Source organism: Pinus tabuliformis, chromosome 7 (assembly GCF_031772625.1).
Source record: "Pinus tabuliformis cultivar Carrire ecotype Pingquan chromosome 7, CPIR1, whole genome shotgun sequence".
NCBI classification, from domain to species: Eukaryota; Viridiplantae; Streptophyta; class Pinopsida; order Pinales; family Pinaceae; genus Pinus; species Pinus tabuliformis.
The window spans coordinates 1322361950-1322374049 of NC_142293.1; the positions used below are offsets into that span (position 1 = coordinate 1322361950).

General features: G+C 35.2%; 1 protein-coding gene across 1 annotated transcript; it reads right to left on the bottom strand.

The window, feature by feature from the left end:
• Positions 1-8506: 8506 nt before the first annotated feature.
• Positions 8507-11718, bottom strand: LOC149252444 (DNA replication licensing factor MCM6-like). The gene is made up of 3 exons (XM_089456666.1): positions 10916-11718; positions 10723-10800; positions 8507-8696 (listed from the first exon to the last, which is right to left on the bottom strand). The coding sequence occupies exons 2-3, from the start codon at positions 10752-10754 to the stop codon at positions 8543-8545; spliced, it is 186 nt and encodes a 61-aa protein (XP_089312792.1). The 5' UTR covers positions 10755-10800; positions 10916-11718; the 3' UTR covers positions 8507-8542.
• Between the last annotated feature and the right edge of the window lie 382 nt (positions 11719-12100).

Below are 12100 nucleotides of genomic sequence, written 5' to 3' on the forward strand. Positions count from 1 at the left end.
TATATCCATTCCTATAAAATGAATGTACCCAAGCTCCCTCTTATCCAGGGACTTGTCCAAGCTCCCTCTTCACCAGGGACTTATTACCAACAACAGCTCTCAGATCTTTGGTGGAGATCACGATACTATCAGCTTCTTGTAGGGCTCCTCCTTTCAATGTCATCAACTACATATTTTTTGTTATGGATCTTTCATCTTTCGTAGGGCATAGGCCATCCATCACTTTCCTTCACGAACCACATCAGTCATGTCATCCTTCTCCTTATAGGAAAGTGATCCTCTAGTCCACATCTAGATTTTCTTCATACAGCTAACTCTTCCAAGTCATGTTTTCTTTCAGGATCTTCCATCCAACCACATGAGTGCTAGTTGTAGGTGACATCTACAATTCTCTTTGAGTAGCCCTGTATCAACCCACCTAGATGTTGTTAAAAAATGAAAAATGAAAATAAAATCAAAGTTACCTTTTGTGATGGCCTTTCATCATGACATCCACTTACTTGCATCATTAACATCTTGCATAAACACATCTCTAGGGCTTTTAATGTCAAGGGTATCCTTCCTTTACAGACCTTATTAGGGTCTTCATACCTTCTCTATGGAGATGTTATAGCCAATTCTTCTAGTCATTGGATGTTGATTTCTTATCTTTTCTTACATGACTATAGTTGCATCTTTCACAATATCTTCTTTCTTTCTTCACATATTGCTTCCCAAGAAATTCCATCCATAGTTCCTTCATCTTTTTCAACTACCTCATATTCCATATGAGGACATATTATGTTGATTTCATCTTGTCAATATGTGAAGCATGCCTTTATGCATCTTTCCAAAGGAAGAGATCCATTTTCTTTGATCATCCTCATGAAGTAAGGCATTTACCCATGTTGTCTGCAACTATATGATGGCATGACTTAATCTATCAAATATATACATATCTCTTTTCTCCTTTTAGTCATATAGATTTCCTTTGGCATCTTCATTTCCTTGATTGAAAGTAATTCAACCATATTGACATATTGCACTCCTTTGTCACCATAACATCATCCTTCTAAACAATGGATCCCACACAAGGTGGAATGGTCAGCAAGACACTTGCTTCTTCCAAGAGAGATGAACCTTCTAATGAATATTCCAACGGAGGATCTTAATTATCCTCATTCTACAAATTCTCCTTCATAATGATGATGATGTATGATGATTTCTTTTTACCATGCTAGATGACTTTCTCCCAACCATGTATGCTACTCATGCTTTTAGTGAGGTTACCAAGAGCTACTTCCTTTCTATGATGACTGCTACATTCATGTAGACTTCTACTTCAGCTATTATTTCAAGCTTTTGTCATGAGATTTTGCTTCAATTGTATGCTTCCAATGTGATGCCATCTCCTAATATGATGCGTCCTATCTTACAATTCTTCCTACCATGATAGTTGTTATTTACAAAACTAAAAGGAACTAAGTGAAGGATATTATCTCAGTCATAGTAGAGATCTTTCACTTCCTCCTTTGATTTCCTCTTTTTAGGTTCTTCCACTTCTTTGGTGATATGGGCTTCATTCCTTTCTTTTCTTTTCTTATTGTCCTTCTTGAATTTAGGACAATCTCTCTTAAAATGCCCATATTTCTGACATCCATAGCATATTATCTTCGACATGTTGATCTTTTTATTTTTATGAGGACCAAACTTCCCAAACTATCCTTTTCTCTTAGCCATGGCAACAAATGCTTGGACTTGCTCCTTTGATCCTACATCATTTTTTTGCCTTCAAGCTAGTTTCTTCAATATTACACAATGACCAAATTTCACAGAATGCAGTGGCTTCCTTCTTTCCATAGATTCTTGATACAAAGTTGTCCCATTCCTTTGGTAGTGCATTGAGAACAATTGTGGTCATCTCTTTATCGAACATTATTTCCCCCAACTCTTGTGGTTGGTCCCGATTTCTAACACCCGCATTAGATATGAGGCTATACCTTATTCCTTTGATACATTGATCTTTTATATTTCGGTTATTAACGATATTACTTCTCGAGCGGTGCTTATGGAGAAAAATTATGCTAGCTTCTTATAGATTTATTTTGATGTCTCCAACTTTGATACATAAGGTATGAGGGTATCTTTGATGGATTCTATAAGAATCCTTTGAGCCCTTATTTCCCCTTTCATATACTTCGACATTGCTTGAGCTTCTTCTTGTGATGGTTTGGAGACCTTACCATTGATATGACCAATAACTTCATTCTCTATGAGGATCAAATTTATCCTCTTTTTCCATGCAAGGAAGTTTGATGACCCAACCAATTTGTTGTTCTCCTTGAAAAATGAAGTCATTTTGATAGATTCAAACATAGATATAAAGATACTTACTTGTCAAGTGAAGATACTCCTAGATGATGAAATCTTCAACTTGATGCCCATTTTTATAATGTGATAATAGAAGATGTCTTCTTGATGAAGATGTCTTCCTTCAAGTATGCTTTGATAGTGATCCTTGACTCAAGAAGAGGGAGATCACCTTGATTCCTTGATGATGATGGCAGAGCTTCTTCCTACTTCCCTAAGATGTAGAGACTACAAGATGCTTCAATGTGTAGTCCTTCTTTGAGAGGAGGAAGGGTACTTGAGATATTATTTGTGATGATGATTGAGAAATGTATGAGCTTCTCAAGAATGCTTCAAATGTATAACCCTTCTTCGGATGAGCTAGGGTTTTGATAATTTCTTGTTGTTGCTTCTAGATGGCGTGATTCTTGAATAGTCCTTCTTGATGCTCCTTAGATTGTTCGGCCCTTATGTATCCTTTCTTGATGATTCAATGTCCTCTTTGTTGTCTTGATATTTCTCGATACTTCTTCTCCAAGCTGCCTTTTCTTGTCTTGTTACCTTAGCTCTGATACCATGTTGAGAAATCTAGGGGCAAGATAGGTGATTTCTCTTCTAATGATAACTGCGTGTGATGTATTTTTACTTAATTAACTTCTTCTTTCAATTTATTATATTTAGTGTTCCTTTAATCAAATAGTTATCAAATCATAAGAACCATAAGACAAGAGGACACAAGATATAGGCGATTAGATAGGGCCAAAACTTCTCCACTTGAGAGGAAAACCCACAAGAATTCTTACCTTCTTATAGAACTTCAATTGAAGAATTCCAAGACCTATGACCCTTGATCAAGAGAAATCCAAGACCAATTCAAAACTTTCCTCCTTGATGATAAAATTCTGCAATTTTTACCCCCAGCAGATTCTTCTACAAATTTGACCTCCCAACAAATTCTTTCGCAACTTCGATCTCCTAGTAGATACTTCCGCATAAACCCTAGATCTTGCATGAGAGAAAATTATGGTAGATTATTCCTCCTTCCTCTTTGCTCGAGTTAATTATTTCTCCTAGAGAAATATTCTTGCAAAATGTACTTCTTGGTTCCCTAACTTGACTTCTGCAACTCAATCTTTTTTGTTGCAATAGGAGCCTTGATTTCTTCGCATGTGTGAAGAGTAGCCCAAAAACTGTGCAAAATTCTTACTCTTCTTTTCTTCTTATTGTCATTCTCTTCTTCACACCTTTCCATCCTCCTTGATCAAAGTTACGTGAAGTGAGTGAGCGCTCTAAGTGAAGTTTAAGTCTCCCTTATATATAGGTCTCTTACTAGGTCCAATTGCTTCTTTTACGCTGACTTGTCCACTAGTGAAGGCTGACTTGATCTTTGCACCATGATGAGGTCTTGGAGGGTATTTTGACTCTAATTTAACTCGAATAAATTTTCTTTTATAATATGGAACATGCCCAAATGGGTCTGCAATACATGACAATAACTCAATTGATCTAGAAGCACTCAATTGGTGCTTGACATAAAAATAAATTTCCCTTTAGCATGAAACCCATGCCTCAAAAACAATAATAATAAATTTATTTTTAATACATAAAATTGTGATTACATATGTCATTATGAAGGCCAAACCTAGTTACATATTTCAACACTCACGAGATAAGGTCAACAGGGAACTAGTACAAGCAATTGACAACAACCAATCAAAAAATACAAAATGGATATCAGGGAATGATGACAAGTATTAAGTATGAATAACGTGGAGTTCTATCATCATCAGATCCTCCTATTTGTGCCCATAGACAATGAAAAAATAACCTAAGGTAGATCACACTGCACTAGGGACACATGATAACCACCAAGGTAAAGTAAGGGAACAAATATGAAGCCAATAGCGGTCTATAATCCAATTTCACCTTATGATCCATAGTAGAATGCCTTAAACATTAAAGAAAGCATTTGAATGAAAAAATTGTTAAAGTACCTCACAATAGATTGTTAAAATGTAACTAGTGTCGGTGTTCATAATTTTACTTGAGTCATGACACGATGTAATCATTGATGTACTTGTAAAAAGAAAAAGAAATAGTATTTGTAAAATAAAATTATTTATCGTAAAATGAGTTTCTTGCCCATTGTTGTTTGTCCTAGGTCAAAGCACCCATTGAGTGCTCTAGGGTCTGTTAAGTCAAGTCAAAGAGTCAAGTCAAAGAGTCAATTCATGATGTCTTAGCCCTTGGAGGGCTCATGTATTAAGATGGAAAAAATATTATTGTAATATAATGTGTCTAGAAACCTCCAAGAGATGGAGTCGGCCTAGAAAGGCCTAATCTGCCCTTGAAAATAAGCTTATATAAAGAACTTGCTCCCATTTGATGACACACACACAATGAAATATACTTCTGATCCTAGCAAGAAAGAAGAGGTATAATCATGCAAGGAGGAGCGAAATTGTTAAGAGGACAACGAAGAAGTGAAGGAAGTGAATTTTTGTTCGTGACATCCTTATCTGCTCAGATGTACGAGTTTGATGGACGACCTAGGGTTTCCTCAATCTTGATTTTGAAGAGATATTTTTGGTTGGCTCATCTCTTGGAAGGCTTGGTCTTGGGTCAAAATCTTGGAAGTCTTCATTGAATTGATTCTATAAGAAGAGGTTTTTTGTGGGTTTTCCTCTAGGAGAGGTTTTGGTCCTGGGTAGCAACCTACATTTGGTGTTCTTGTATTTGTATTGTGATCTTCTTATTGGAATTTGTCCTAATGATGAATAGAAATAAATAATGATAAAAATTTCCTAATAAAATGTAATACTCTAAAGAAAATGTCAAGGATTAAAGAGAAATCAAGTTAATAAATACTCTAACTCTCTGCCCAAGATTTCTCAACATAGATGACCCACTTTCATCGGATGACTAGGCTAGAGCAATGAATGCACTAACCAAAAAATGAATGTGAAACATTTGAGTTTGATTATTTGGGAATCATGGTAGAACCACTGGCTGACGATTTACAATCTAGGAGAAAAAAATTATCTTAGTGTTACCCATGTAATTGGATGGGTAACAATTCTCATCTTGATGGAGTAGTTTCTAGTGTTGGTTATGCATGTTGATTTGATATAACATTACAATAAGTTTGTTAAATGATTCGAAAAACACTAGAAGCTAATTCAACATATTTGTGGATGTAGTATATCTTATCTAATAAATGATTTTCATATTTGGGCTATGTTGGAAGGGTGCCAAAAGCATTGGAAACAGTTATCCCTTGAAGTAGCCTTGTTTAGTGTTTATTTTCTTGAACTACCTTATGTATGTGGTTGAAAAGAAAGAGTATATTGTTGTAATTTATATTTCAAATTCATCCAAAAAAAAAGGGAGAAGATCCAAGAAACCTTCAAAGTGAGGTGAAATTTCCAAATTTGCATTAATAGTAGTAAAGGAAAATTTTCAACAATTTTCCATTGAGAACATTGTAAATTGATCTGATGACTATATATCCATTCTAAGTTGCACGAAACACCGAAATATTTTAGAGTTTCCGAAATGGGTACGTTTAGAAATGTCACTTCCCAAAAACCAAAACATCAACGGAAACATCATAAACTTGTATATATATATATATCTATATATAAGTGAATTCCACATTATCTTGCAAGAAAAAAGGGAATAAAACTCGTAGATGAAAATTTATAAGGGAAAACAAGTCTATTTTAACTTTTGTAGATGATTACATGATCGTCAAGTTTCAGTCGAGTTTTGGGCAAGTTTCGGAGTTTCGGGTACGGGTACGGCCCAAAACGTCGGGTTCCCAAAAGTTTCGTGCAACATAGTATCCATTAAGCTCCATTAAAATCTTAGTGGTAACTACAAGTGCTCAAGTGCTCTCTATCTACATAATCATACATTTATTCAGCTCTGTTTGATATCAGTGGGACTTCTCCTTTGAGACCACAAGGGGTAACACAAGTTCAGGACTCAGTATGAGAGTAGAAATATGGTTTTTGTGTGTTTTGAGTGTCATTTTAGGCCATAATCTACTTTTACAAGATCAGAATTTAATAGGGCAGGTGAGGTAATTAGTTTAGTGAAGGCTGGCTGGCAATTATGTTGCTTGCTTTTCAGATTCCTATGCTAAAGCTCAACGCATTGATCTATAGTTTGTGTCCTTCCAACGATCTATTTTCAGACTTCCTCCGGTTTCTTTCAAAATATAAATTTCACCGGCTTTCTATTGGGATACAACATAACTATCAAGTGCACCAGATGTTGCAAAGGAAACGCCGTAAGGCAGTAGCGTAGGAAAGAGTAGCATTAAATTGTTACTCTTCCATGATTGAAGTGAAAGTGTCACCAGATGTTGCTAAAGGGTGTAAGTAGAATTTTGGATATTAGTTAAAGAGGGGGGTCTCAAAAATTGCATCATTGACATGAGAGGAGTATCCGAAGTATTAGGTTCTCTCTTTTTGGTTATTCCAGGTAGTTGCCAAAGAATGCATTGCAAAGATAGAAAATATCTCTATCTTTGGTAATTATAGCCCAAAAGATGCTAATTTTCTCTTTTGGTTAAACATCCATATGTATTTGCACTGGTAACACTTGTGTTTGAAGTATTTTCCTACTTGAATGGTTGGAATTTATCCATACACTATTTGAGTATACCAATTTTATTTGGGATCCAATATTTCTTACAATTGATATAACTCTCTTGGGTTTCATTCATATCCATTTACATTGTTCCCCCAATTAAAACTCTAGCAAGCATTTGTATCATTTTATTTTTTATCACTCTATGGACAAGATCACAATGACCTGCATCAAATGATTTTGGATAGATTATAAGAAGATCAAGTTGAAGCCAAAATATGCATCTTTTGAACTCAAGGATGTTGAAAGCAACAATCACTATATATAATAAAATTAATGATTTTCATTTTCCAAAATATCAAACAATATCCCATTTTATGGACCCTTCTAAAAACACTACCATTCTAATTACTTTCACATCCAAACACATCCTATGAATGTGTCCAGAAGCCATTGTATGGATACATGGAACAAGATATAAGCCACAGAACTGAGAAATAGATAAGACCATAAATACTATTATAAATTTTTCAATGAGCCCACAAAATAAAGCAAGAAATAATATGTAGTTTATGACAAACATAATAACATAGGGTACATAATACAATTCGTCGATGAATTTCCACGTTGTTCAGGAAACTAAACTTACATTGCAAACCGCAAATTAAACATACAAGAATACAATGTGTAGACAGAGCATACCCATAAACATTAGGATTTTCACATTCTATTTCTTCATAAATTAACGATGCAATGTCACTTGAATTAATAGTGGAAGCTGGACATGATAGTCTGAGCCGAGTCAAAGAATAAGGTATGACCACACATCATAAAGAGAATTTGTAGTGCAACCAGTGTAATATCCAAGCATGAACCTACTCATGGTACTACAACTCTGACCAAATAAAGGAATATACAGAAACAGACCAAAGAGAACTCTAAAAATTAGGCCAAAGCTAAAATGAATTGTACATAAGCAATTCATGGAAATTGTGAACGAAATAGCCAATAGATATCCATAATGAGCATAGAAGCTCTACATGTTTTGAGAAGAGAAATAAGTTCTATACATGGAACACTAACGATCATGACGAGCAGCACTAGAGATTCAATAAAACATGGGAAAATTAAAACTGCCACAGGCCCTACATTTGCAGCCAACTAGAATATTGAGTTGTTAGTGTTATTGAAAAATCCTTTCCAACAAAAACAACAATATCACCGATAAAGGCCCAAGGATATGAGGATTGGATTACAAATGTTTCATGCTAAAGACGGGTTTAGAAACGACAGGTAAAAAAGGATACAACTGGATGCTTTAAATCACCGAAGGTTCACCACCACATTCTGACAGACCAAATTAGAAAATTGAGAGAATATTACCGTAAAATGGGGTGTATCATCTTCCTCGCCATCTTTCTTTACTCCTCTAAAATCAATACCTCTTTTCTTGTCATGAAGCTGCACATGATGATAAAAGGCTACTTAATTCCTTGAACAAACCACTATAACAAGTTACAATTTGTAAGCAGAATCATTGATCTAGTACGGTAAAATGTAACAAGACCTATAATACCTGCACTGAATTGGAAATAAATGCCAGAAGATATGAGAGATCTCATACACCAAGAGATTTAAGCCCACACACTCCTTCATAACCACTGGATGCACTTCGGTTTTGAGGACCTTCTCTGCGAGATTCTGCTCTGTCACCAGGTGAGGATAAGGCTGATATGTCTAGTATGACAACAACCGTGCCTGTGAATATCACCCTGAAATAGAAAACACCATTAACTCAATAGCTGCAGAAAGAAGAGACTACCCAACAGCTGATTAAGTTGAAAGGTATTCTGTGGCACCCCCGTCCCACACCAAAAAAAATAAAATGAAAGAAAAGCAATAATGATAATCACAGAAAGAAGTGTCTGATGAACCCTTCTTGTAGATTTAAAAGATAAAGATTTGATCATGCAAAATTCAAGGGCATTGAATGACAGTTGCCACTTGCCAAGGACAATGTAGAACCCAATTTGCCCAAAGCACCGAATAAAATAGATTGCAGTTTACACTTGGATATGGTGAAAGGAAAAATAATTAGAAACCATGACTAAACTTAATGAAGCATTTAAAACCTTTTGCTAAAATCTCACTGGATGACAAAGCTTACTTGTCACCCGGGCTTGCCTGATCAACAATCTCATGTCGAAGAATGACATCTAAAGACCGTGGAAGAGAACCAACAGGTATCTCTTTGGATGTCTATTGCATTCAAACTCTTTTCCAATATGCAAACTTCCTCTCTTGATGAAGAAGAGCCCATCTATCTTGATTTGAACAAGTAGCATTCGCACAAATAATGGGTTGAAAAGAAATATCATGGTTAGAAATTGCAAACAGATAGAGTATCTACAAAATTTAAATCTGGGAAAATTTTCGGAATGTTCCATAAGCAATTCAAAGAAATGTGAGTGATTTTCACATAAAGTCTTTGCTTTCTGACGGTCTTCAGTGAACTATGTAAGGATTATGACATAATGAACAGATACATATTTCAACAAATGATATGCCAATGCAAATTACGAGTAGATTTATTGGAATAAATAAACAGGTGCCAGATATCAACATTAAATAAGCATCAATTATCATGTTATCAACCAAGCATTGGGACTCTGGAGCAAACTCCAAACCATTTGAAGTTCCCCTCTATGGTCCTCACTGTCTTATTTGACAACTTGATTTAAAATTAATGATTTTCATTTTCCAAAATATCAAACAATATCCCATTTTATGGACACTTCTAAAAACATTGGCATTCTAATTACTCTCACATCCAAACACATCCTCGCGAATGTGTCAAGAAGCCATTGTATGGATACATGGAACAGGATATAAAAGCCACAGAACTAAGAAACAGGTAAGACCATAAATACTGTTATAAATTTTTCAATGAGCCCACAAAATAAAGCAAGAAATAATATGTAGTTTATGACAAACATAATAACACAGGGTACATAATACAATTCATAGATGAATTTCCACATTGTTCAGGAAACTAAACTTACATTGCAAACTGCACACAAAACATACAAGAATACAATGTGTAGACAGAGCATACCCATAAATCATTAGGATTTCCACATTCTATTTCCTCATAAATTAATGATGCAATGTCACTCGAATTGATAGTGGAAGCTGGACACGATAGTCTGAGTCAAGTCAAAGAATAAGGTATGACCACACATCATAAAGAGAATTTTGTAGTGCAACCAATGTAATATCCAAGCATGAACCTACTCATGGTACTACAACTCTACCAAATAAAGTTATATACAGAAACAGACCAAAGAGAACTCTAAAAATTAGGCCAAAACTAAAATGAATTGTACATAAGAAATTCATGGAAATTGTGAAGGAAATAGCCAATAGATATCCATAATGAGCATAGAAGCTTTGCATGTTTTGAGAAGAGAAATAAGTTCTATACATGGAACACTAACGATCATGACGAGCAGCACTAGAGATTCAATAAAAGATGGAAAAAGTTAAAACTACCATAGGCCCTACATTTGCAGTCAAGTAGAATATTGAGTTTTCAGTGTTATTGAAAATACCTATCCAACAAAAACAAAAAAGTCGTCGATAAAGGCCCGAGGATCTGAGGATTGGATTACAAAGGTTTCATGCTAAAGACAAGTTTAGAAACAACATGTAAAAAAGGATACAAATGGATGCTTTAAATCACCGAAGGTTCACCACCACATTCTGACATACCAAATTAGAAAATTGAGATAATATTACCATAAAATGGAGTGTATCATCTTCCTCGCCATCCTTCTTTACTCCACTAAAGTCAATACCTCTTTTCTTGTCATGAAGCTGCACATGATGATAAAAGGCTACTTAATTCCTTGAACAAACCACTATAAAAAGTTAAAATTTGTAAGCATAATCATTGATCTAGCATGCTAAAATGTAACAAGACCTATAATACCTGCACTCAATTAGCAATAAATGTCAGGAGATATGAGAGATCTCGTACACCAAGAGATATAAGCCCACACACTCCTTCATAACCACTCAATGCACTTCGGTTATAAGTACCTTCTCTGCTAGATTCTACCATGTCACCAGGTGAGGATAAGGCTGATATGTCTAGTATGACAACAACCGTGACTGTGAGTATCACCCTAAAATAGAAAAAACCATTAACGCAATAGCTACAGAAAGAAGAGGCTACCCAATAGCTGATTAAGTTGAAAGGTATTGTGTGGCACCCCTGTCCCACCCAAAAAAATAAAATGAAAGAAAAGAAATAATGATAATAACAGCAAGAAGTATCCAATGAACCCTTGTTGTAGATTTAAAAGATAAAGATTTGATCATGCAAAATGCAAGGGCATTGAATGACAGTTGCCACCTGCCAAGGACAATGTAGAACCCAATTTTCCCAAAGCACCAGATAAAATAGATTGCAGTTTACACTTGGATGTGGTGAAAGGAAAAATAATTAGAAACCATGACTGAACTTAATGAAGCATTTAAAACCTTATGCTAAAAGCTCACTGGATGAGAAATCTTACTTGTCACCAACCCTTGCCTACTCAACAATCTCATGTCGGAGAATGACATCTAAAGACCGTGGAAGAGAACCAGCAGGTATCTCTTTGGATGTCTCTTGCATTCAAACTCTTTGCCAATCTGCAAACTTGCTCTCTTGATGAAGAAGAGCCCATCTATCTCGATTTGAACAAGTAGCATTCACACAAATAATGGGCTGAAAAGCAAGATCATGGTTAGAAATTACAAACAGATAGAATATATACAAAATTTAAATCTGGGAAAAATATCGGAATGTTCCATAAGAAATTCAAAGAAATGTGAGTGATTTTCACATAAATTGTTTGCTTTCTGAAGGTCTTTAGTGAACTATGTAGGGATTATGACATAATGAACGGATACACATTTCAACAACTAATATGCCAATGCAAATTACCAGTAGATTTATTGGAATAAATATACAAGTGCCAGATATCAGCATTAAATAAGCATCAATTATCACGTTATCAACCAGGCATTGGGACTCGGGAGCAAACTCCAAACCATTTGAAGTTCCCCTCTATGGTCCTCACTGTCTTATTTGACAACTAGATTTAAATAACAGAAATTCATAGCAACA